The following is a 24,545-nucleotide window of genomic DNA, read 5'->3' as shown; positions in this document are numbered from 1 at the left end:
GCTTCTCCAGTGGGGTCATGGCCTGTGCCAATGGTGGGCGATGGGCTGGGCCACAAGCCAAAGAGGATGGGGACGACCCTCCCCCCTGCATGCTGCCAGGGTGGCAGGGCCAGGCAGGCCCCCTCCCTGCCACTGACACCCCCAGACCCCACTTCCCTTCCCCCTCTGGCACCCACCAAAAGAGCTCAGCACCAAACACTGTCAGAAAGCTGTCAGGGCTGGGCACTGGGCCATGTGGGACTAAGAAGGGGACACGAAGACAGAGCAGAACTGTTTTTATTGGAGGTGTCAAGAGCAGGAACAATAACAAACCTACAGGCTCCCCTCCTCAAGTGCCATCCTCTCCCCCATCACCAGCAGGGCAGGCAGCATCGCGTGTGCGTGCAACAAGACAACGGCAAGGCTTACACTTTGCTTCAGCCAAAAGCCAGACAAAGTCCCGACACCCCCTGCCGTCCCCTCCTTGGCGACCGCAAGCTCAGCTTGGCCCTGCCAGAGGCAGGGCTTGCACCTTCCCCTCTGAGCAGGGGTGAGCTTTGTGTGAGAGTTGTTTTTGTTAAGGGAAGGACAGGAGCACAGCTCCACAGAAGTGCCAGGGGACGTGACCTGTGCTGCAGCTCCCAGCGGGACATCTTGGGAGAGAGAAAGCCGTGCTGCCTGGGCAGAGCTGCAGCAGCCACAGGCAAGACATGGAATCGCTAAGCCCCAAAGGGCTTGTGCTGCCCCCTCTCTTCAACACAAACCAAACGGAAAGGGAGGGGGGTCAGACGACAAACCAGGAGGGGAGGTGAAGCAGGTCTGGAATGATGTTCGGCTCTGGCTCACTTCCCAGCCCGCCGCTCCTCCTGGCGCTTGGTGAGGATGTATTTGAAGAACTCGTACACGGACCAGGCGATCGCCGTTGAGGGCATCTGATAAATGACTCTTGCCTGGACCCCTCTGAAGTAGGCGGTCACGCCGCCCACTTGGTACACCGTCCTGAAGGCATTGGCCATGCCTGTGATGTGTCCGCTGATGTTGGAGCTCAAGGCCAGGGACTCCTGGGTGTTTAGCAGTGTTTTGCAAACGTCCAAAGGCGTAGTAGCAGCGGCAGCAACAGCCCCCGCGCAGGCTCCGGAGACCACATGGGAGCCTGGGTTGTACTGTCTGTGGGGGTTTAGCTGCTCCTGCAAGAACTCGTAGGTCATGAAGTGAATGGCTTGGAAGGGGATGTTCATGGTGAGCTGGGTGGTGTAGCTGCGGTAGAAAGCTCCAGCCCCTTCGTTGCGCCACACAGCCCGCACACAGTCCGTCACACGCTGGTAAGGTGAGTTGTACATCTGCATCCTCTGTTTGACCACTTGGGACGGAGGGTGGCAGCCAGCAGCAGCAGCCAGGACCCAGGTGTGGAGGGGAAGAGGAGAGAGAAAGGGTAAGTGTGAAGCCAGGCTTCCTGCGAGCGCCCAGAGCTTAGTCATGCTGGCTTAAGAGCTAATGATGGACAACTCAGACCAGCAGCGCCCTGCATGTCCCCAGGAAGGACTGCAGCCATTTAGATCTCCCAAGGCATCACTGTCACACACACATCACCACCTGCAAACCCCATAGCTGCCACAGCCCCACGGAACATCCCCATACTCAGGTACTTAATACTCTAGATCCACCCTCGCTCCCAAGCGATTGACATTTCCCCACCCACTGCTGCAGAGTTACCACGCAGTCAGAACTCCCTCTGCATGTACTATTTTCTAGACAGGTCTTGATCTGGATGAGCTTGTCCCTCCCCAGCCACCCCCACTGCGGCCCAGAATAACCACAGCATGTCGCAGAGCCCAACAGCCAGGAATTGTTAGCGGCCACTGCCAAAAAAGCCACTTCAAGGGAAGAACCAAAGGCCAAACCCCCTGTGACACATCCAGAGCAGGGCAGGGGAGCCCAGGGTGCAGCCTGCTGCCGTCCTGCCTCCCCCTATTTCAATATGACCACAAGGAGCTAAAAATGATGCAACTACAAACTATTACAGTCGTGATAACAAGATGAGCTCCAGGGAAGGAATGAGCCTTGCTGGTCCCAGATCAGCTGGAGCTGGGACTGCCACGAGCCCTCCAGTTTAAAGAGGAAAAAATACATTAATGACTGCTCTTTCCTTGTTACTCCTGCTCCTCCCACCACATTAACAGACATTAATAAAAAAGTCTCTCTGACTTTTTCATATTTATCAGGCTCAAGAAAATCAGTATCTTCTGGACATTCCACAACCCAAGATCTTCTTTTTCCTGGGTTCTCTAGCATGGTTTTTGTACCCCATTCTTTCAATTTCCTTCTTGCACACAAGCCCAGAATTATAACTCCTCTCCCCAAGATCTCACCACAGCAAAGCCCAGTTTCCACACACTCAGAATGACCTCAGCAGTATGATCACACCTCTCTTGCCACCTCTCCCACTCCACGTAACTGTTCCCAGTCAAACCCGTGGGCCAAAGGCTGGTGCTCACCCAGCTCCTCATAAGCTGGGGTTTGCTTCACTCCCCAGAATTAATCTCTTCTACCTGTCCCCTCCATGACAGGCAGTCACTGGGCTCCCTAAACAGAGCTGCAACCACTGGGCCCCACAGGATCCTGCAGTCGAGCATTGAGGAGAGTACCCTTTGTGCCACAAAGGGACCTGAGCGGCCTAGGCAGACCCCGCTCCTCCCCTCCCTGGCAGGCCAGGACCATCGTTACCTTCAGCAGGGTTCATGGCTGCATCATGGAGCAACGTTGCTACACACCCGGCTGCACCTGCAAAACAAGAACTGCCACATGTAGCCAGGGGAGGCGAGGGACCCTGGGGCTCCACCACAGCCCCGAGTCCCACGCCAAGGCACAGGAGGAGGCATCTGCAAGCGGGCAAGATCCAAAGGTGGCCTCCATCTTCCCTCCAAGAGGTGGGCTGGTCCTCAGTGGTTCCCACCCAGAGAGAGACCAAGAAAGAGAGGGAGAGGATTGTGACAGGCTGACAGGTCCGCGGGCTGACCAGGACTCACTCAGGCCCATTGTGTGGGGCACTGGCCACTGCCACCACCTGGCAGGGGCCCAGAGGATGTCTCAAGTGTCCCTGTGCCCCATGGAGAAGGAGAAACCTGACGGCACTTTGCTGCGCTCTGCCGAGGGCGGGAGGTGCCCTGTTCCCTCCTTGGCCCCTCGCTTTCCCCACCACAGCAGCTCCTTGAGGCGAGTAACAGGCACCACAGCAAGACCGACTTCGAAACCACGCGGTGCTCCCAGGGCGAGCTCCAGCACCACCGACTCACGGGGCTGTGGCCGGTCCTGACTCCCCTGCGTGCAGCTCCTGTCCACCAACATCCTCCCGAGCCAGGGCCACCAACCTGCTGTAAGTCGGACACCTGGGAGCGGCTCCAGCAGGCACAGGACCGGTGCTTCCCCCTGCCTGGCACCACGCAGCTGGCGAGAGCACGGGGCTTCGGGACACCCGTGGCACCCCGGTCCCGCGGCCAGACAGGACCAGCCCCAAACCCCCTACGGACAGAACTCGGCCTCTCTCCACCCCACTCCCCAGCCCAGCGTGGCGGGGGACGGCCCCCGGCCCCCGTGAGCAGTACCGTTGGCCACATGGCTATTGCCCCCCGCGTGGATAACGTCGCTCAGCGTCTTTTTTAACTTTTCGTAGCAGGCGAAGTAGAGGGCGTGGGCCGGGCCTGCGCCGGTGGCCGTGATGTTCATGCCCCGCATGGGCCGCCAGACACCCTCGGTGCGGGCGATGCGCCACAGGGCCTCCAGCACGTTCCGGTAGCGGGCGGCGGGCTCCGGCCGCAGGCTCTGCATCCGCGTCTGCAACACACGGCCCGCGCGGGCGGCCCGTCACCCCCGCGGGGCCCGGCCGGGACAAACCCCCCGCCCCTTCCCGGTAAGGCCCCGGGTTGCTCCCGCCGCGTCCCCGCCCCCTCCCCGCGGCCCGGGCCCGCCGCCGCTGCCGGCACCTTGACGCAGTCGACGGGGTACATCACGCAGTGCTCCATGACGCCCGCCACGGCGCCCGCCAGCATGTGCGTGGAGACGGCGGCGCCCTGCGGCAGCGCCTCGTAGTCGGGGGCGGGCGGAGAGCGCGGCTCAGGGCCCCGCGCCGCCTCGGGCCCCTCCGGGCCGGCACCGGCACCCGGCCCCGCCTCCGCGCCCCCCCGCCGCGCCCAGCCCGCGCCGCCGCCCATCAGCAGCAGCAGGACGCGGCCCGACTCCGCGCTGCCCCGCGCGCCGGGGCCCGCGCCCGCCCCCAGCTCCATGGCGCCGCCGCCGCCGCCCGGGCCCCGCGCCGCTCCGCTCCCCCCGGCTCTGGTCCCGCCCCGCCGCACCCATTGGCCGCCGCCGCCCGTCGCCCGCCCCCGTCGCGGGCCCACTGGCTCGGCCCGACGCCCACCGCCCCCGCGCGCCGCGCTCATTGGCCGCTGCCGCCGCGACTCGGAAGCCGCCACTGGCCGGCCGCTGCCTCCGGCGCCCTCGGACGCGCTGCCCGTTGGCTACCGGGACTCGCCGCCCCGCCGTCCCTTGCAGTCCATTGGGTGTCTCAACTTCGCGCCCCGCCCCACCGGACATCCCATTGGGCGAAGAACCCGCGACCTTTGGTCTGCCCGCGGTTCCTCTCCGGAGGGGCCATAGAGCCACCATTGGCCACCTCTCCCGCCACTCCGGTTCTCGGCGCGTGTTGTTTATTTTGGAGCCTCGGATTGGCTGGGCGCTGGCGGTGACGGCCCGCGGCGGGCGGGTCGCGCCCCAGCCCGAGCTGCGATAGGACGCGCGGGAGAAAGTCTCCTGGTGACGTAGCCCGGCGAAGGTCGGACGCAGGAGCAAGGGCGAAGCAAGACGCGGCCCCCGGCCGCCTGGGGGCGCCGCCTCGCCCCGTCCGATTGGTCACGGGCCCGCATGGGCGTGGCTCCGCCGGGGGGCGGTGGGCCCGATTGGGCTCCGCGGCCGCGGAGGGCGGGGCGCCGCCCGGCCGGGCTCGGCGGCGGAGGCCCCTATTGGCCGCGGCGGGGGCACCTGGTGACGTGGCCGTCGGTGCCGGTGCCGGGTGCCGGCAGCGGGGCGATGCGCGGGCGGGCGGCGGCGGGCGCACATGGCCAGGTGAGCGGGGCCGGCCCGGGGGGCCGGGGCCGGCCCGGGCCCGGTGCTGAGCTGTGGCCTCTGCCCGCAGGATCGGCGTTTCCTGCCCGTCGTGGCGCTCGGCGGGACCGTGCCCGTGCCCGCGGCAGCGCCCGGCGGCGCTGGGGCTTGGCCTCGCCGTGGGACTGCTGCTGCTGCTGGCGGCTGCCGCTCCCCGCCGCTGGGCCGCGCCGCACCGCGCCGCCCGGCGCGACGAGAGGTGAGCGGGGACACGGCTGCCGGGGCCCGGGGCTCGCCGTTGCCCGCCTGTGCTGAGACGCCCTGTTCGCCCCCTTCCCGGGCCCCAGGTACCTGGCGCGGGTGGAGGACCTGTCGGCCACTGACACGGAGGACTCGGCGCTCAGTTACGGAGTAGTCATCGACTGCGGGAGTAGCGGGTCCCGGGTCTTCGTCTACTTCTGGCCCCCGCACAACGGGAACCCCCACGACCTGCTGGATATCAAGCAGATGAGGGACCGGAGCAGCCGCCCTGTCGTCAAGAAAATTAAACCAGGTCGGTGGCAGCCCTCTCCACTCTCAGCTCGGAGGTCACGGGATGGGTGCCCGCCGTGGGGCTGACTGGTTCACACCTCCCTCCCCTGGGCAGGCATCTCCGTGGCGGCAGCAGCCCCGCAGCGAGCCACGCCGTACCTGCGCCCTCTGCTTCAGTTCGCGGCGGCCCACGTCCCGGCGCAGAAGCATAAGGAAACTCCGCTGTACATCCTGTGCACGGCAGGTATGCGGCTGCTGCCCGAGAGGTGAGTTCATTGGCAGTTGTCCAGGGAGAGCCAGGGACCTGCTGGGATCCCTCAGCCACAAGAAGGGGGAAGGGAACAACCTTGTCCTGAGCCTTCTGGGGGAACTGGGAATCCTGGGGGAGATCTGGGAAATGGCGCATCACTTGGGGTGAGCAGTGAGGGTGCAGAAGGAAGGTTTGAGCACATGGGCAGGGAGGTGAGAGGAGACACTTTGAACTGAAGTCTCAAATGAATAGATGCAGTTTCTCATCTCCAAAGCACGCTGGGTGCAGAGCAGGGCTTGTGGGCTGGATATGGGCTGTGTTGCAGGGGGATCCTGGTGTCTCTTGCACTCCCATGAAGGAGTGTTGCTGGTGAAGGTCCCTTAGCATCTGTCTCTCTGCTGCACCCTTGCAGGCAGCAAGCTGCAATCCTGGAGGACCTGGTGAGAAATGTGCCCCTGGAGTTTGATTTCCTCTTCTCTAAATCACATGCAGAAGTGATTTCAGGGAAACAGGAAGGTAGGAGCTGCCACAAAACACTGCTTTGTTCCCTTTAGTGTGTTGCTGTAATGACCCTTTCTGTCTTGTACAGGGGTCTATGCTTGGATTGGCATCAACTTTGTCCTGGGTCGGTTTGATCATGAGGATGGTGAGTTTAACTGCTTGCTGCGTGGCTGGGAGGGTCTTAGCAGAGCCCTGTTGGAGCTCGTCTTGGTGGTGGAACTCAGAGCAGGCTCTGGGGCGTGCAGCATCTGTCCCTCTGGCCAGGCAATGCCTGAACCCAGCTGTGTGTGTGAAACTCTCCTGGACCTGGAGGGGCATCTGCCTCAATCGCAGGAACAAGTCCTTGTGTGAGGGGGCCACCTGCAGCGTTCTGGGAGAAGAACCAGGGAGAGAGGGTTTGTAGTAGCATTCCTATAGTGGCTTCCAGTGGTGGATGCTTTGAGGGAACTTAAAAAGCTGGGGGGCAGCCAGCCTCAAGTGCCAGGACCTGCTGCCCCACAGGCGATCCCCAAGGCTGCTTGCAGGGGTGGAGGAGCCCCACGAAGCTGCTGCAGGGGGTAATGGTGGAAGGGAGGAGATGGTGCCCCAGGCCCTGCCCCTCGCTGACGCGCTGCTGTGGGTTGCAGAAGAGGATGCGGTGGTCACTGTAGCACTGGGGAACCAGGGAGAGTCCCTGGTTCGTAAACGAACAGTTGGGATCCTGGACATGGGGGGCGCCTCCCTGCAGATCGCCTACGAAGTGCCCGACTCTGGAGCTTTCTCCTCCCCGCAGCAGGTGTGTATCTGGCCGGCTGGCCCTGAGAGCAGCCCCTGCCTTCCCTGGGTTGCTGCTCATCACAGACCTCTCTGCATCCCCAGGAGGAAGCTGCCAAGAGCCTGCTGGCAGAATTCAACCTGGGCTGTGACGTGCAGCACGCTGGCCACGTGTACCGTGTCTATGTCAACACCTTCCTGGGCTTCGGGGGCAATTTTGCCCGGCAGCGCTACGAAGAGCTTGTGTTGAACCAGACCCATGTGTACAACCGGTATTGCTGCCTTGCCTAGCGGTGCCCATGCTGGGGCATTGCAAAATGGGGTGCTGGTTCCTTCACGCCGCCCTCTCCTCATTGGATTTGCCCCAAGAGCTGTTCATGGCGATAACAGCTCTCACAGCCACGCTGGCAGTAGCGGATGCCCAGGCTGGCACAGGGTGCACAGGCTTTGCCCTTCCCTGAGCCCAGAGGGCATTATCCGTGCCACAGCTCCCTGCCTTCTTCCTCCTCCTCCCCTCACGGCAGGCTGCGGGAAGGCCTCTTGGTGGCTTTTGGCTTCTCTTGCTCTGACTTTCCCTCCTTCTCCAGCACCAACTCACTCAGCACATCTTTCCATCGCATCCCCACCTCGAGCTCTCTGTCTCTTGTTTCCCTTTCCCAGAGCACTACGTGAAGCTGTCGCCAGAGGCGGAGAGGCTTGCTGCCCAGGTACTCTTGTGCCAGGAGCAAACCCTGCCTCCAGATCCCCGGGGGCTGCCCAGGGGTGTGGATCCCTGTGAGCTGGGTGGCGTGGGCCATGCGTTGTTGCACCCTGCAGTTGCTCTGGGCACATGGCCGTGGGTTAGTGTGACAGATCTGGTGCATTTGGCTTTGGCGGGAAGTGGCAGGGGGCACCAGCACTGCGGGGTACAAGGGGACAGAGACCAGTCTGGTGTGGGGGGTATTCGGATGCGGGGCAGTGTTAGACTAAGCTTTTTGGGGGTGGTACAGGACCCACTGTACAACTGCCTTTCTTTCCTTGCCTGTTTTCCAGCCTGCACAGCCAGCAGACAGGGTTGAGCCCTGAGATGCCCTTCCTGGACCCCTGCTTGCCTGTGGGACTGGAGGACACAGTGGCCAGGGGTGGCCAAACCCTGTATGTGCGGGGACGAGGGGACTGGCCAGCCTGCGCAGAGCTGCTGCAGCCCCTCCTGGATGGGACCAACAGCAGCCAGGCCTCTCTGCGGGGGGCCTACAAAGCCCCCATCGACTTCGACAACAGCGAATTTTACGGCTTCTCTGAATTTTTCTACTGCACTGAGGACGTGCTGCGCCTGGGGGGGCAATACAGTGCCCCCACATTCACCTCTGCTGCCCAGGTGCGTGCTGCTGTTCTTGGGGCCATGAGGGAGTAGGGGCTGGTTCTCCACTGACTTCTCCTTCCCTCAGGAGTACTGCAGCCAGCGATGGGAGGTGCTGACCCAGCGGTTCCGTGGTGGCCTCTACTCGTCACATGCCGACCAGCACCGGCTGAAGTAAGTGGCTTTGCAGGGCGGTGCCACAGTCAGACCTCTCGGGGGGCTTTTGCTGGGGTGAAGGACCACGGTGCAGGTGGCAGCACCTGGCTGATGTTCCTGCAGGTATCAGTGCTTCAAATCAGCCTGGATGTACCAAGTCCTTCACCAGGGCTTCCGCTTCCCCCTGGACTACCCCAGCTTGCGCACGGCCCAGCTGGTGTATGACCGGGAGGTGCAGTGGACACTGGGCGCCATCCTCTACAAGACACGGTTTCTGCCACTCAGGTACCATCAGCTTGCTGATGGCATCACTCAGGGACGGGTGGTTGTGGGAGAGCAAGGTTACCACTCTGGGTGAGGGCTCCGCCACCCTGGCAAGGGGAGCAGCGGTGTGGGACCCTGCTAGTACTCTGTGGCATCCTGCAGCCTGTTCTGACTCTCCTCTCTGCAGGGATCTCCGGCCGGAGAGTGTCCGGCAAGCACACACCTCCTGGCTGCGCCTCTCTTTTGTCTACAACCACTATCTCTTCTTTGCCTGCATCCTGGTCGTAGTGCTGGCCATTGTCCTCTACCTCCTGCGGCTGCGCCGCATCCACCGCCGGCAGCTGCGCGCAGCCCAGCTCAGCCTGCCCTGGCTGGACAAGGTGGTGGTGCCGCCAGGCCAGGGAAATGGGCCATGACGCCGGTGGTACCCACTGTCCAGTTGCACCAGCAGAACCAGGACTGGCTGACAGCCTGGGCTCCGAGGGCTTGGACTCTTTCTTCAAGATCATCTCAACTCTGTGCTCCATCATCTCCACGTCAGAACCAGAACCGCTGGGCCAAGGCACCTACAGCCACCAGAGCTTTCCTCTCTGCCTCACCCCAGTCCTAATCTTTGCATTCCTTGGCCTTCGGCCTCCATCTCACTACACAGTGTAGAGCAAAGTCCTCTGCTGCCAGTGGGCTCAAGGCTGCAGCCCTGGAAGGTCCCTCAGATAAACGGGACACTATCACCTAGGCAGCCAACCCAGGGCTGTGGCCTGAAGCACTGAGCCACCCCATGACTCAGACACTGGTTTGCAGAGCAAGCTGGTGAGGTGCTGCGGCTCATCACCCAGGGTGGCCTTTCTGCAGTCCCGTATGGCCCACAGGCTAGTGAACAGCAGTCGCTGGCAAAGTTACTGCAGGAGCCAGGTGAGCCGTGAGCTGCTCTCCCAGCCTGGCCCCTCAGAATGTTCATTCAGAGGTGTCTTGCTCTTTGCCATGTCTTCTCCCAGGACAATCCTCCTGTGGTCCTCGCCAATGCCCCAGGCTCAGCACTGAGGGCTCAGGGACTCATTCCTAAGGCACCACCAAAGTGGGCTGCATTTCCTTTTGTACGTTCCCTTCTGGGCACATCTGCCCTGTGGTGTCCCACACGTTAATTGGGCACTAGCACCAGGACCAGTGGTTCTCTGTGAACGCAGGCTGGGCCTGGCTTTGGAGTAACCACCTCACTCCAGCCGAGCAGCTCAGGGCTGCAGCTGCACACACAGGCACAAGCCTCCTCCCTGGGGCCGGAGCCCCTGATGACCTAATGAAGTTTTGTCACCTTTTACGTGAACTCAGCTGTTCTCATTCCTGCAGCAATAAACAAACCCCTTGAGCCATCCAACACTGGTCTTGTTTTCTAGGAAGCATGTCCCCAGCCGTGACAGCTCCTGGGTGGTGGTGTGACTAGGGGCCAGCACACATCTTCACAGTGTTGCTTTGCGGTGCTGTGGTGGGATGAAGGTGTTGCTTTCTTGCCAGCAGATGTTCTTTGTGATTCCAGCAGGATAGCTGAGCTCCCCTCCCAAGCTGGTGGCAGCAAGGGAAAATGATCCAAACTCAACTGTTGTGATCCTTGGAGACAGCATCCTCTGCTGCTCATGCAAGAGCCCCTGGAAGATGTTGCTCTGCTTTTTTACCATATTCCTCACCCAAGTTTTATGGAGATTCCTGGGAAAGAGGCCAGTAAGCTTCTCCAGGTGCTGCACAGCCGTGGGGCTGGCCCCAGCACAGCTGCCTACCACCAGAGGGGCTGGGCAGGTCCCCAGTTCTCCCTCTGGCACATGCTGCTGCCACCCTGTGACCCTGGTCCCACAGGACGAGTGCACAGCTGGCATCAAGGATAAAACTTCCCATGCATGACTGTGCTGTGAACCTCCTGCTCAACAGCTGAGGATCCCAGCCTTGTTCTCATGATGCGAGAGCAGGTTTGGGGTGAAGGGAAGAAGTCTGAATAAAGCCAAGACTCTTCCTCAGCTTCAAAGCAGCAAGTGACTCTGCCTCCAGCATCACTTACTAGAAAAAGGTTTTATTTCCACAACACAAATCTAACAAACACAGACAAATAAATACTGATAAATTATCTGATAAATAAAGGGAAATCTGAACCATCGCACCCTACTCGGTTCTTCGCAGAACCTGGACAGAGGGGTGGGGGGGTTGAGGGGAGCTAGACACTACTGCAGCACCCTCACTGCAGAGGCAGGAGGAGACACAGCAGCACTTTAACTCCCTCCAGCAGGCTGCCAAACAGCAGAACCCCTGCCCTGCACCCCAGCACCTCCCTGATCACACCCACGTGCTCCTCCAGGGTCAGCCCTCCCTTCCCACACCTACAGACAGAATCTGTGTCTTAGCCAAGACCACCCTCACTGCAGGAGACTGACCATACAACGGAGGAGGATTACAGGCTCCTGTCTTCTCACACAGAAGGGCAGCTGGTGCCTGAAATGACCAGGGATATGGCAACTAGTTGGGCAGTTTGGGCTATGAGCAGTGTTTTCACTCAGGGGCTAGGGCTGAATGCACTGGAGGGAGCAGGGCGAGCACTCCAGGGACAGGATCCACTGGCACTACGCACAGAGCCCTCTTGGGACAGTGCTCAGTGTCAGTGACTGCAGCACAGTGCCAGATGAGAGGATCTTTCCCTGGTAGTATGGCTGCTCCCAGGGCTGGGATTACCAGGCCCTTGACCCAGGCAGGGGTGCTGCCTGCTATGCTCAGGGGCACAGGCATCATTGGTCCAGGTTGCAGTGCTCAGGGTGTCCTGGGGCAGCGGGTCCAGCCTCTGTCCCAGCACCTCTGGGGGCTGCCTGGTACAGGAAGATAGAGGCTGGAACAGCAGCAGGAGCTGGGGGAGGGAGAAAGGAGAAGTTAGTACCAAACTGCAACCACGAGGGAGCTTCCACAGAAACCTAGTGAACCACAGACTCAGGTGGAAGCGCTTGGTTTGCTCAGGTCCAGTGCAGCACCAGCAGCCCTACATCAAGACCAGCTCACCACAGCCACAATGCACAGAGGCCAAAGCATCTCCCACCCAGCAAGGACCAGGCTGCAGCTCCCTCCCCAGCCACACACAGGCAGGCAAGTGGGGACACCTCTGCCACCCCAGCCCTCTGCCCACTCACGGTGAGGATTTTGAGGGGGGTCTCCATTCAGGTGCCAGCTCCCAGGGACTGCTCACTCCCAGAGGAAGCGCACGTACCAGATGGTCTCGTTCTTCAGCTGCGGCCCGAAGAGGGGGTTGGCCTGGGCCAGAATGGCGATGAGCCAGCTGCAAAGGGACCCAACCCGCTGTCAGCCCTGGTAGCATGGGGGCAGGGACCAGGATCCCGGGGTGCTGCTGCCTCAAGAGGCCGGCAGAGGGACCTGCTGTCCCAGGAGGGAGGCAGTCCACAGCCCCGGGGCTGTCCCGTTCTTCCACGGGTGGGAAGCTGAGCAGCTGCCACCAGGCCCGATATAGCCACATGGAGGATGGGGGAGGTGGGGAGCGGTACTAGGCCCTGGTTCTCGGTACTCACAAGAGGTAGCAGCACACGGCGGTCGTGATCAGCATCGTGATGATGACCCTGCGGAGAAACCGGCGTCAGAACGGCGAGGCCCGATCCCAGACCCCCGCCCCCAGTATCCCTCCGAGGCCCTCACTCACCCGCGGTTCGGCCCCTTGGGCACGAACCAGGGGGCGGCGATGCCCACGAGGCCCCAGAATGCGGAGAAGAGGACGAGCGGCAGCGCGAAGCTGTGGGCGGTCATGGCCGCTCCGCACCGACACACCGACCGACCGCGGCCGCAGCGGACGCCGCTCTGCCCACTGCCGTGTGCGGCAGCCAATCCCCGGGCGGAGCGCGCCGCGCAGGCGGCATTGGCGCCTCCCATTGGCGGAGACGCGAGGCCGAGCGTACGCCGGACGGCCGCCAGGGGGCGCCAAAAGGAGCCGCCCGCCCTCCCCTCCCGTCCCGTCCCTGCCGCGGCTCGGCCCGGCGCCCCCGCCCGCGGCAGCAGCTCCCGCCGGGGCTCCCGCACTGCTCCTCACCTCGCTCCGGAAAGGACGCACCCAGCCAGACACCAGCCGCTCCGTAAAAACTCCTTTATGTTACAAAGTTCTCACGCCCGCCGCCTTTCACCTGCGCACAGCCCTGCTTGGCGCACAACCCCCCTGCACCCGGGGCGGGGGGGGTCTCTGCCGCTTCGGGGCCCGTGGCACAGCTCCTCCAGGAGGGCTCCTCTCCCTCCAGCCGGTTACTTGGGGACGTGCCGGAGCTCGCTCATGAGCCAGAGTGCCATGCTGAGCAGAGCCAGGGAGCCCGACTGGTGCGTGGCAGCCAGAGGCGTCGGGACGTACATCAGCAGGGTGCTGATGCCCAGGCCCACCTGCCGAGGAGGGAGAAGGGGTGAGAGCTGCTGCGGATGCAGCGTTGATACAGCCTCAGCACAGAGCATGATGTGGAAAAGGAAAGGCCTGGGGCTGCAGCCAGACTTCCCACCCTCTAATTTACCGCATGCAGTACAGTACCTGCATGCAAGCCACAGCCAGTAAGGAAGTCACTGCCATCCTGGTCCTGCGAGGGAGGGGGATCTTCCGTGAGAAGAGGTACAGTGCTGTGACAGCTGTGACTGAGGCGATTCCCTACAGAAGGGAAGAGAAGCGACCACCCTTTGAAAAAAATTGAAAGGAAATGGGTGCAGTAGCCTTTGGCTGCACCTTCCATGCAGTAAAAGAAATTCTGTCAGCAAAATTTAGCTGTAGAAATGTGTTACCGGCCATGACCAGATCCTGGAGTTCCCATGTCCACCAGGTCAACAACCCTGAAATTTAACTAAAGTGAGAGTTCCATTCTTTTCTCCCAATTAATGCTCTACTTTCCAATAGCTTTTCCTCATTTCTTCACATCATTAGGGATTATTTCTGGCCTCTCCCCCTGCCACCTTGACAACTAAAGGTGGAAGATGTCATGATCTCATTTTTACCACTCAGCTGTAGTTCACCATCATAATTTTGCTGTGCAGGTCACCCCAGATGATTCCTCTTTTAAGTCACTTAAACTTTCTTTTCAGTCTTAGTGATGGTTTAGTCCACAGCAGTGCCAGCAGTGGTATTTAATACCTGGATTGCTCTAACTGGCTGAGATATTTTCACTGGGTGCTACCGGGGTAAAGCAGGTTTAGCAGTGCTGTGGAAGAAGCTTCAATATCGGGATTTCCAAGTTTTATTTCACACAACTTTCCCAGACATTTCAGTAGCAAGGGCTACCCTGGTCTGTAGTTTGGGACGGAAAAGGAGACACAAAGAAACAAAGTCTGTGACTTGTGCAGGAGGAAGATGTCCTTAAGGAAGGAGACCACACTGAAAATAAATCAGAATGCTAAACTTCCTCTTTCTGCAGAAGCAATTTGGTAACGTGCTCTTAGGACCTTTGGACACCCTGGATATCACTCAAGTTGACAGAACCACGGCCCAAAGAGGACAGCTTGGAACAGGAGGCAACCTAGACGCAGCACAGACATGGCAGGAAGACGGCACTTACCAGGATCCTGTGATCAAACTGCACGGTTGTAGGATTCTCAAAGATATTTCTCAGCACAGGGGAGAAGGCCAGGAGATCATCCGGGATCCAGCGCTCCCCCATTTTGGGGAAGGAATTGTACACAAGGCCAGCATCCAGCCCTGCCACAAAGGCACCTGCAGTGCAGGAGCAGAAAATGAGATTTCCAGAGTAGGCACAGGCGGTGCTCCATATTGCACAGCTCTGACCCAAGACCTTGGCTTCATCCCAAATTTCTTTCAGAAACATCAACAGAGATCACATAGCAACAGGCAGGCTGGAAGGAGCATGTCCACCTGCTCAGGAACAACCAGAGAGGAGGTTCTTGACTCTCAGCTCCCTGAAAGCAATGAAGTTTTCTCAGATAACATGATGGGGTCGCTCACAGTCCCCGCCAGACCAGAAGGAAAAGAAGGCAGAGAAGAACAAGCTGCAGAATGGGATGGCAGTAAGAAACACTCTTACCTGAAAGAGCAGTAAGAAAAATGAGAGCTGTAGTGCCATGAGCAAATTGCCTCAAGCGAAGGAGCTGACGGGTCGCAGGTAACTGTAAAATAAATTTAAAAAAATTAAAATAAAAAAAAAATCAAGGCATTTCTAGTGCTGTTTGCAGCAGGTAAGAAAAGCGTTCACTGAACACATGGGCAAAGGGGCTGGCCTGTGTTTTACAGGAGGAACCTAGAGACCACCACACAGCGCAGCCATGCTTCAGTGGTTCTTCAAAACGACAACTTATCAAGTCAAACCCTGTGCAGAAACTGAAGTGGCTGCTGGACGGTTACTGGCACAAACCCTTTAGCCCAGCCAGGCACACCCCTGCCTGAGCGTGTGCGAACTCTGAGACTGATCACTTTTGAGTGGAACTGCATTAGTCAAAGGAAGTGTCCCACAGCTGAGAGGTTTACAGAAAGGGTATTTTGTAATGCAGAAATACATCAGAGTCAGGAACAGAGACTAAAATGGAGGCACCATCACCTTTCACACCCCTTCCTCACCCTTCGCATCACACCCCCAAACCTCTCAATTGCCACAACCCCACATTTTTGACTCCTGACACATCGTACCTCGTGTCGTGGAAGCAGCAGTGACAGCCCTGTCCACAGGCTGGCAGAGTACAGAACCAGCGCAGAACCCAGATGTGCTGCGAGACGGTACTGACTGACCCGAGGGATGTCGTAAGAGTCTGGCTTCTCTTCCAGCCCGCTCTTCACCATGTACCACCCCAGCAGCCCCTGACGGAACAGGAGGGGTTAGAGCTAGACAGGGCAGCAGTAGCTGCTTAAATCAGATAAACATTAGGGGCAAGGGGCATCTTGTTTCCTCCACCTTCAACCAGCTACCAGCACTGACATGCCCCAAGCTTTCCCAAATCCCAATGTTTCAACTACGCTCAATCAGAAGACATTCACAAGAGATGCTGCTGCTAATCCCTGCAGCTACAGAGCTTGCTCACCTGGAAGCAGACCAGCCCGCAGAGTGCAAGAACACAGCCCTTCATGGGGCGGCTGAGCCAGCCTTTTCGCCAGAAGTAGGCAGCAGGCAGAATATAGGCCAGACCCACAACACGGCCCCACATACGGTGCGAATACTCCATGTACCAAATGAACTTGAACTCTGTCAGTGTCATGTCATGATTCAGGCTGTTGGACACAGTAAAACAAAGAACAGCTAAATGGCATAGGGCAGACCTATTTCCCGTAACAAGAGATCACCTTCCCCAGAGAAAGGAACTGACAACGAAGGAGTTGCTATCACACTTCATGTGCCTTCCCAGTGGTACAGACATCATCTCCCTCCCTGCAAGAGTACCCTGTGTTGCTCAGCTGCAGGACAGTTACTCCCAGCCCACTCTCCTTCCACTCTTGCACACTCACATTTTAAACTCTGGGAACTGCTGGTACTTCTGGAACTCAGCTTCCCACTCCTGCTGTGTCCTGGGGGGTTTCATCTCTTTCACCAGGTGCCAGTCAACCATAGAAAGGCCTGATTCTGTCAGCCTGGGAGCAGAGAGAAACATTAGTGGGCACAATTCACTCCGATGGTAGCGCAGCTGAGCTGAAATGAGAGCTTTTGGCTGCATCAGACAACACTTAAACTCATAGTTAGAAACAGAATGGAGATCAGTGATTCTGAGTGACCAGCGGACCTACAATTGCACACCCCCGGCCCTGCCCCACGACGGGCCCCTGCACAGGGAGCAGACACGGGACGGCTCTCACAGGCGCCCTCGGGCGGGGCCCGGGAGGCCGCAGGGCCCGGCGGGGTCAGCTGCCTCCGCACGGCCCCAACCCGAACCCCTGCAGCGGGGCGGGCACGGCCGCGGGGCGCGAACCGGAGCCGGCGGGACGGGGGCGCCGCGCTCACCTGGTGACACCGCCCAGCACCACGGCCCCGGCCACGGCGCCGCTGCAGGCCAGGAGCCATCGCCCCACGGCGGGCGGGGTGGCAGGCGGGGCCGCCCCTTGCAGCAGCCGGCGCGGAAGGCACCGGTGCGGCGGGAGGCCGACCGGTCCCGGTTCCGGTTCCGGTTCCGGTACCCGCCGCCCCCGGGCCGCACGAGCACCGCGCGCGGGCAGCCGGAGCCGGGCGCCGCCAAGCGCCGCACGCAGCATCCCGAGTGACCCCGGAAGTGGCGCGGGCCACCGGAAGCAGGGCGAGCACTTCCGGAAAACCTGAGCGTCACCATGACAATCCCCGGCACGTGACCCAGAGCCAGCAGCGGCCCCCTCGCGCCGCCAGCGCAGGTGAGGACGCGCGCGAGGCGGGGGCGGGGCCCGGGCGGTGGCAGGGGCGGGGCCGCGGCGCCGGGTGGGGCGGGGCTTCCGCCGCGGCGCTCGAGCCAGGCGCGCCGGCTCGCGCACCCACCCTCCGCCCTTCTGCGCACGCCCTCGCGCCCGCGGGCGGTGCGGGCCCGGGCCGCGAGGGGGCGAGGCCGGAAGCGGGAGCGAGGGGGCGGGCCCTGGGGCGGAAGTGGGGCGGCGCGGCGGCCGGCGGCGGAGCGGGGCCGGGCGGCCGCCATGGGGCGGGCCGGGCTAACGGCGCCGCTCCCTCCCAGGCATGGACGATGGCTTCCTCATGGAGGTGTGCGTGGACTCGGTGGAGTCTGCCGTCAACGCGGAGCGCGGAGGTGAGGCCCGGGGGCCGCAGGGGAGGGGGCGGCGGCGGGGCCGGTTCTGACGCGGCTCTCCGCAGGTGCCGGCCGGATCGAGCTGTGCGCGGGGCTGGTGGAAGGAGGGACCACCCCCAGCATGGGTGAGTGCATGAGCCCCCCCGGGGCACGCGCAGCCTTCCGGCCCCCAGCTCCCTCCTCCGTTCCCCTCCCCGCCTCCGCCCGTTGTCCGGAGCTGCCGCAGCCGGTGTGAGCGGCGCCCCCGCCCGCAGGGCTGCTGCAGGTGGTGAAGCAATGCGTGCGGGTCCCGGTGTTCGTGATGATCCGGCCCCGCGGAGGAGATTTCCTGTACTCGGACCGCGAGGTGGAGGTGATGAAAGCCGACATCCGCCTGGCCAAGCTGCACGGCGCCGACGGGCTGGTGTTCGGGGCCCTCACCGAGGACGGGCGCATCGACACCGAGCTCTGCACGGCGCTGCTGGGTAAGGGCGTCCCTGGTCAGAGCCGCCGCGCTGGCACCGGCGCTGTGATGGGTCGGGAGGCCAGTGCTGCTCGGTCTGGCGCTGTAGGAAGAACCGCGCAGGGTGCTTTGGTCTGCGCGTCTTGTCCGTGGCCTTGCCGTCTCTCTGCACCTGCTCCACTTCCATGTGTTGTCGTACCTGTGAGACATTAAATAGTTAGGAAGCTTTGCAGACCGAGGGCCCCTGCCCAAGGCAGCTCATGCACAGCTTGAGGCCACCTGGGACATAACAAACAGGGCCTAAGAAGGAGGGAGGATTAGGTGACCTGCTTTGGGGGCATCTGTGTATGTTGGATTCTCTCCCTTCTTTGTTTTCTTTGCCCTTTGTTCGTTTGCTTACATCCCTGCTACTGGTGTCGAGGATGTTTCTCTTCTGGACTCTCACCTTGTGGGTAGCTGTCAACTCATCTTCGTTTTTTCCTGTAACACACTCAGTGAGAAAACATGAGATAGAAAGCTGCAAAAGGTCACTGAAACTGCAGCAGGAAGTTGTTAGTCCAGACCCTTAACACATAAAGATAATTTACTTCCACGCGTTTTCTGTGAGCTACAGCCAAAGCTAAAGAGGGTTGAGCCTTTCCCTGGTGATGTGGTGCTGAGGTTCTCATATGAATGTGCTGCAGGGAGTGCAGCAAAAGAGAGGGCTCTTGTCAGGATTTGCCTCCACTAAGGCAATGAGGTGTTGTGCTGGAGCCACTGTTTCTGGGGCAGCAGGCAGTTGGATTTATTTTCATAGAAATAAATAACTTTTACCCAGTAAATAGAGTTCAACTGGGGAAGTTTGCTTTGGTCTCAGATGGAGGAGAAATTATAGGTAGTGAAAAAATTGCGACAATCAACTGTCTTGCTGTCAGAGCGCTGGTCCTGTCCCTTCCCCAGGTAGATGAGACCACTTCCCTGGTTCCTTCCTGCAGAGAAAGACATCTCTGCTAGGAATGAGAGTTCTACATGATGCAGATGAGAAGGGGGGGTTTGATGTTACTCATAAAAACAAAAGGTTTGTTGCTTCCTCAAAAGGCAGATGAACTCTTCCTCACCAAAGAGGAACAGCTGCACTGTTCCCAGCAAGTACTGGGAGTCTTCTGAGCTCCCCAGGAATGCCCTGAGAACCCTTTGCCCTTTCGTACCTCATGTGCTTTTGTGGTTCTAGCACAAGGAACTCTCTGTTCCAGCCCTGACTGACCATATGTTTCTATTGCAGCCGTGTGCCGTCCCCTGCCAGTCACATTTCATCGAGGTGAGTTATGCGGGGCAGCAGCCCTGGCAGGGACGAGCCTCTGCCCTGCTGCTAGGGGACAGTGGGGCTGGGAGGGGGGTGAGCCAAATGCACCGTGGTGGTTCTTTGGAGGGAGAAAAGCTCTGCCTGCTGTGTAAGAGCCAGCTGTGGCTGTGCTGTTGCCCCAGGAGGGAAAAGGTCTAGGGGTTCCAGGTTGGGGGGCTGTGTCACTGCCCAGTGTGGGGAAGAGGTGTCGAAGGAGCTGAGCACGGTGGCCCTGCCACTGCTGCAAGGGGGGCATTATAGTCAGGAGCTGTGGCTCCCCACGGGGGTGTCCAGCTGTGACAAGGACCCTTCCTGTCATCTCCTGAGCTGGCTGGGGGACAGGGCTTGAGCACAATGAGCTGAATGATTTCTGAGCTGTTCTATTAGTGAGGTGGACTGCGAACTGGCTGAAGGAAAGAAGCCAGAGAGTCTTGGTCAATGGGGCAGAGTCCAGTTGGAGGCCTCTATCTAGTGGAGTGTCTCAAGGGTCAGTACTGGGGCCTATATTATTCAATATATTCATCAACAATTTGGACGAGGGAATAGACTGTACTATCAGCAAGTTTGCTGATGACATGAAGCTGGGAGGAGTGGCTGACACACCAGAAGGCTGTGCTGCCATCCAGAGAGACCTGGACAGGCTGGAGAGTTGGGCGGGGAAAAAATTAATGAAGTGTAACAAGGACAAGTGTAGCGTCTTGCATCTGGGCAGGAACAACCCCAGGTTCCAGTATAAGTTGGGGAATGACCTATTAGAGAGCAGCATAGGGGAAAGGGACCTGGGGGTCCTGGTGGACAGCAGGATGACCATGAGCCAGAACTGTGCCCTTGTGGCCAAGAAGGCCAATGGCATCCTGGGGTGTATTAGAAGTGGGGTGGTTAGTAGATCGAGAGAGGTTCTCCTTCCCCTCTACTCCGCCCTGATGAGACCACTTCTGGAATATTTTGTCCAGTTCTGGCCCCTCAGTTCCAGAAGGACAGGGAACTGCTGGAGAGAGTCCAGCGCAGAGCCAAGAAGATGACAAAGGGAGTGGAGCATCTCCCTTATGAGGAAAGGCTGAGGGAGCTGGGGCTTTTTAGCTTGGAGGAGACTGAGGGGTGACCTCATTAATGTTTACAAATATATAAAGGGCGAGTGTCACAAGGATGGAGCCAGGCTCTTCTCAGTGACAACCAATGGTAGGACAAGGGGTAATGGGTTCAAACTGGAACACAGGAGGTTCCACTTAAATTTGAGAAGAAACTTCTCAGTGAGGGTATCAGAACACTGGAACAGGCTGGCCAGCAGGGTTGTGGAGTCTCCTTCTCTGAAGACATTCGAAACCCACCTGGACACATTCCTGTGTAACCTCATCTAAGTGTTCCTGCTCCAGCAGGGGGATTGGACTAGATGATCTTTTGAGGTCCCTTCCAATCCCTAACATTCTGTGATTCTGCGATCTTTCAGCCTTTGACATGGTACATGACCCTGTGGTGGCACTGGAGACCCTGATTTCTCTGGGGTTTGAGCGGGTGTTGACCAGTGGCTGCGACAGCTCAGCGCTGGAAGGATTGTCCTTAATTAAGAGGCTTGCGGAGCAGGTGGGTGTTCCCTGTGCTCCCCTGGGTTATCACAGCTGCTCCCTGGGCATTGCCTGGAGGCAGTTCCTTAGTGGTGGTCCGCATTTCAATAAGGGAAGCACTCTTCTCAAGGAGCACTCTTCTTCTTCTTCTCTGTCTTGGCCTTAATCTGTGTTCCCAAGTCCATGTGGGCTGGACCCTGAAGTCTTCCATGGCAGAGACTGGTTGGGTTGTTGTTGTTCGCAGGCCAGGAGAAGGGCAGTAAGAGCTGGTGTCAGCAGCTGGTGTGATCAGCCCATGCAAACAGCAAAGTGAGGTCCCTGCTGCGATCTCTCAGTTCCTGTTAGGAAAATGCAACAGAGGTACCTGAGAGGTGGCCAGGTGGGATAGAGAGGGAGGAGGGAACAGTGACAAGTTGTCTTAGCTGGAACTGTCAAGTCTTTTCCACTTTTCCTTGTAAAACATGAGTAGTACCAAAAAATGTGTGAGAGTACAGAAGTCATAAGCCATGGAGATGTGAGCTTACTGAAGGCACTGCATGTAAGGCTTCGTTGCCGCCCAACAACTGCATGTGCAGATGTAGCGCTGAGCAATGTCACTAACGTGTTATTCTTTTTTCAGGCAAAGGGCAGAATCGTGGTGGTGCCAGGTAATATATATTTTTTTTCCATAGGTAACAGGTCCTGTAGTCCCCAGCCTCCTGCTGCCCCATCTCTCGCACTGGGATGTGCTGTCTGATCCAGCTTTTTGAGCCAGGTCCCCAGGAGGAGGAGCTGCTGCCCTGGTGCAAGTAAAGGCCATGCATCTGGGGATGGCAGAGCCCTGTGGTTGCTGCTCGCTGGCGGATTTAGGGGCAGCTCTTGATCTGTGGGAGAACATGAGCCGAGGCTTCTCCTGTCTGTTTGCACATGCCTGGATCACTGTTGCCCCTAGGGCTGTATTTTCCCCTCTGTGTAGATGGTGCTTGTCCCTTAGGGTGTCGGTCCTGGGGTGATGTCAAGGCTGGGACTGTGCGATCTGCACTGCGTGTGACTTTGGGATTGTTCCCACCAGGGGGTGGCATCACAGAGCGCAACCTGCAGAGGATTCTGGAAGGCTCCGCTGCTTCTGAGTTTCACTGCTCTGCTCGCTCAGCCCGGGACTCGGCAATGAAGTTCAGGTAATGGATTCTTTATTTTTATTTTTCCTTTTATGTTGTTGTTTTTTTTAGCAAAACTGTACAACAGAAAAGCTGGATTAATGTGAACATGAGTTTGTAGAACGTGCATAAATTTAAAACCGCTTTCTGGGAGCTATTTGTGCTTTTATGGTTGGGATTGTCATGCCTGGCTCTGTGTTCTGCAGCCTGCAAATCCAGCGGTGCTCATCTGGACATGAGCTCCGTGCCAAGCTGGATCCTTGAGGCGTTTCTTCTGCTACTGATGCCCTAGGGCTTGTGAGTGCATGTGTTGACACTCAGGAAGGCAGGTTCTGGTGTAGTTGCCTTACACCTTCAACACTGGGGTGTGCAGGGTTTGGGAGGCCAGTGGGATGTGCCTCTGAGGAATGAGTGAAGATTGACATACATTAGTCCACAGGTCTGCACTGGGTTTCCATTGCTGCTTTTGTTTCTTGCCTTCTTTCTGTTACTGTCTCATCTTTGGTCTGGGTGGCACCAGCAGCTTCTCTGACCACTGAGGGCTGGGGAGGTGGTAGGTTTTCCATCTTACTCGTCTGTATCACCTGCATATAGTAACCAGTCCTTTTCCTGACAGAAATCCGAACATCACTATGGGAGCGTCCTTCTCCGCCCCTGAATACTCCATAAAGGTGGCAGATGTGGCCAAAGTGAGGACCCTGAACGCGATTGCAAAGAACATTCTGTAGTGGAAGGCACCGTGCTGGGACAAGAGCACTGAGACTCCAGGGTCTTCCCTGCCACATGGACAGATGGATACTGCTTCCATCCTCAGGCTGTAGAGGATGTGAACTAGGTGACGAAGCCTGACATCTCTTCCCTTGGCTTCCCCTGAATCACCAGTCCCTGGCCTGGAAACTTATGTTGGCCATTTTAAATAAAAGGACTCATTCCCAGATGTTGCAGCAACAACTGTTGGGCAGTATTTGGGAGAAAGGGAGCTGAACAAGTTGGGGGATTGAATCGTGTAGCACTGCATGTGATTGTCAAATAAACACTGCAGCTACCCTCTCTTGCTGTGCTTTTTAAAATTTATTTTTGTTTTACAGATAAGACACTGATCAGTATTGCATAGCTCAGTACAGTGTGTTTTGGTGTCAGTTCGAGATGTTAAGTGTGAACAGAGAAGTTCAGATGGGCTCATCCATGTGACAGGAGGCAGTTTGCACAGGAGGCATAAACACTCCCAAAGAACAAAGTAACAGCAAATAAGCATTGGGCTAAATATATGATTTGAACCCTCACGTCAGGAGAGGTAGGTCTGAGAGACAACAGCCAGGCTTGCACTGAATTAGGCCCCTGCTGCACCAGAGGAGAAGACAATCACACCCAGAGTGCCAGGGAGGGAAATGCCGTAGCCACAGCTGGAAAACGAGGCCTGCCATGGTCAGCCAGTGGGACAGCTGAGGATTAGCAATACGGCAGCTGCAAGGTAGAGAGAAGCACATTGGTATCTAGAAGTGATGAACACATCAAGTTCTAAGGGGAAGGAGCTTCTGACTGCCTGACTGGTGCGGTGAGCTGGTTGTGGGGCATCCTGGGCTGTGGGGGGCAAGGGCTTCAGGTGGGATGGGCATACGGTGAGATTCCTTGGGGAGGACAAGGTGCTTTTTCTCAGGGATTTTCCAGGTGCTTTTCCTAACGTTGCACAAACCATCTGCTTGTGCTCGGGGCAATGTGCTAGTTGGGTTATTGCTAATGAGTCAGAATTTAAGCATTAGACTCATTTTGGTTACCCTGCAAAATACTCAGTGGCAGATCTGAATGGTGCCAAAGTGGCTTCCATTGGAAGAGCAGAGACCTGGAGTTAAAGTACCTTTATTCTTGCTGCCTGCTTTTGTCTAAAAGATCCACAAAGCTGAAGAGAATCCTGCTGACAGCAGAGATAACAAACTTCTTAAGAAATAAAAAAAACCCGAAGTTCAGATTTGTCTGCCCATCTTGGCAATACCCTACAGCCTGTGAGGATGTACAGGAAGATGTAATATTTCACAAGGTGGCAGCACCTTCTGTCACCTTAAACAGAATCAAGTGATTGAAAACCTATAGCCAAGACTAATGATCTATCTTCAGCTCAAAGGGTACCTCCACCTTTTCACATGGAACCATCAGAGGTATCAGTGTCTCCCAAAACACACCTCAGGAATTTATGTGATAGCTCTCATCATAGGTGGTGGGAAGGAAACAGCTGCTCAGTGCTGCTGTCAGAACCTGCTTCAGCACTGACAGATGTGCAGGCTGTAGGAAGGACTCAAACTCAGAAGAATAAATTCTTTAATTTGTGATTATGGTCAGTATAGTTTAGAATACTTGATTTAAGAGTTCATGACTTATCTTGTGATATCGCATGAGTCATGATGATTAAGGTAACAGTAACTCAATTAACATTAATATTCTGCTGACGCAGCCCTCACAGCATCATAAACACAGAGTTTGGTTCTTTCATTGTGAGGTGTTTTTTTTTTAAAAAAAAAGAGG

The 24,545-nt window shown here is 58.1% G+C and overlaps 5 protein-coding genes across 8 annotated transcripts; 2 read left to right on the top strand and 3 right to left on the bottom strand.

Annotated features, from left to right (window-relative positions):
* Positions 1-259: 259 nt before the first annotated feature.
* SLC25A28 (solute carrier family 25 member 28) lies at positions 260-4,458 on the bottom strand. Of its 2 annotated transcripts, none has more exons than XM_082053322.1 (4): positions 4,329-4,458; positions 3,582-3,810; positions 2,704-2,760; positions 260-1,339 (listed from the first exon to the last, which is right to left on the bottom strand). In XM_082053322.1, the coding sequence occupies exons 1-4, from the start codon at positions 4,413-4,415 to the stop codon at positions 822-824; spliced, it is 891 nt and encodes a 296-aa protein (XP_081909448.1). In that variant the 5' UTR covers positions 4,416-4,458; the 3' UTR covers positions 260-821. The 2 variants fall into 2 exon arrangements, with proteins under 2 accessions (XP_081909448.1, XP_081909449.1); XM_082053323.1 differs by lacking the exon at positions 4,329-4,458 and adding an exon at positions 3,960-4,271.
* Positions 4,459-4,957: 499 nt separating this feature from the next.
* ENTPD7 (ectonucleoside triphosphate diphosphohydrolase 7) lies at positions 4,958-10,242 on the top strand. Its single transcript, XM_082053697.1, has 12 exons — positions 4,958-5,097; positions 5,168-5,335; positions 5,424-5,629; positions 5,723-5,873; positions 6,270-6,373; positions 6,447-6,503; positions 6,985-7,133; positions 7,217-7,383; positions 8,144-8,468; positions 8,539-8,624; positions 8,730-8,891; positions 9,058-10,242. The coding sequence occupies exons 1-12, from the start codon at positions 5,090-5,092 to the stop codon at positions 9,284-9,286; spliced, it is 1,812 nt and encodes a 603-aa protein (XP_081909823.1). The 5' UTR covers positions 4,958-5,089; the 3' UTR covers positions 9,287-10,242.
* A 668-nt stretch (positions 10,243-10,910) lies between these two features.
* Positions 10,911-12,765, bottom strand: ATP6V0E2 (ATPase H+ transporting V0 subunit e2). Its single transcript, XM_082053702.1, has 4 exons — positions 12,547-12,765; positions 12,419-12,466; positions 12,026-12,171; positions 10,911-11,748 (listed from the first exon to the last, which is right to left on the bottom strand). Exons 1-3 carry the CDS (start codon positions 12,648-12,650, stop codon positions 12,078-12,080), a joined length of 246 nt encoding a protein of 81 aa, XP_081909828.1. The 5' UTR covers positions 12,651-12,765; the 3' UTR covers positions 10,911-11,748; positions 12,026-12,077.
* A 205-nt stretch (positions 12,766-12,970) lies between these two features.
* On the bottom strand, positions 12,971-17,141 carry COX15 (cytochrome c oxidase assembly homolog COX15). 2 transcript variants are annotated; one of them, XM_082053698.1, is made up of 8 exons: positions 16,805-17,141; positions 16,315-16,437; positions 15,894-16,080; positions 15,505-15,672; positions 14,906-14,987; positions 14,423-14,577; positions 13,411-13,524; positions 12,971-13,268 (listed from the first exon to the last, which is right to left on the bottom strand). In XM_082053698.1, the coding sequence occupies exons 1-8, from the start codon at positions 17,050-17,052 to the stop codon at positions 13,137-13,139; spliced, it is 1,209 nt and encodes a 402-aa protein (XP_081909824.1). In that variant the 5' UTR covers positions 17,053-17,141; the 3' UTR covers positions 12,971-13,136. The 2 variants fall into 2 exon arrangements, with proteins under 2 accessions (XP_081909824.1, XP_081909825.1); XM_082053699.1 differs by lacking the exon at positions 15,505-15,672 and having other exon boundaries at positions 16,805-17,137.
* Positions 17,107-23,078, top strand: CUTC (cutC copper transporter). Of its 2 annotated transcripts, XM_082053700.1 has the most exons (9): positions 17,107-17,184; positions 17,496-17,567; positions 17,633-17,692; positions 17,822-18,031; positions 19,271-19,306; positions 20,778-20,911; positions 21,512-21,539; positions 21,944-22,049; positions 22,645-23,078. In XM_082053700.1, the coding sequence occupies exons 2-9, from the start codon at positions 17,498-17,500 to the stop codon at positions 22,754-22,756; spliced, it is 756 nt and encodes a 251-aa protein (XP_081909826.1). In that variant the 5' UTR covers positions 17,107-17,184; positions 17,496-17,497; the 3' UTR covers positions 22,757-23,078. The 2 variants fall into 2 exon arrangements, with proteins under 2 accessions (XP_081909826.1, XP_081909827.1); XM_082053701.1 differs by lacking the exon at positions 17,633-17,692 and having other exon boundaries at positions 17,113-17,184.
* Positions 23,079-24,545: the final 1,467 nt, after the last annotated feature.

The sequence above is a fragment of the Streptopelia decaocto genome, assembly GCF_964273445.1.
Source record: "Streptopelia decaocto genome assembly, chromosome: 5".
NCBI classification, from domain to species: Eukaryota; Metazoa; Chordata; class Aves; order Columbiformes; family Columbidae; genus Streptopelia; species Streptopelia decaocto.
The sequence above is the reverse complement of the archived record's forward strand: the minus strand, read 5'-3'. Positions and strand labels throughout refer to the sequence as shown.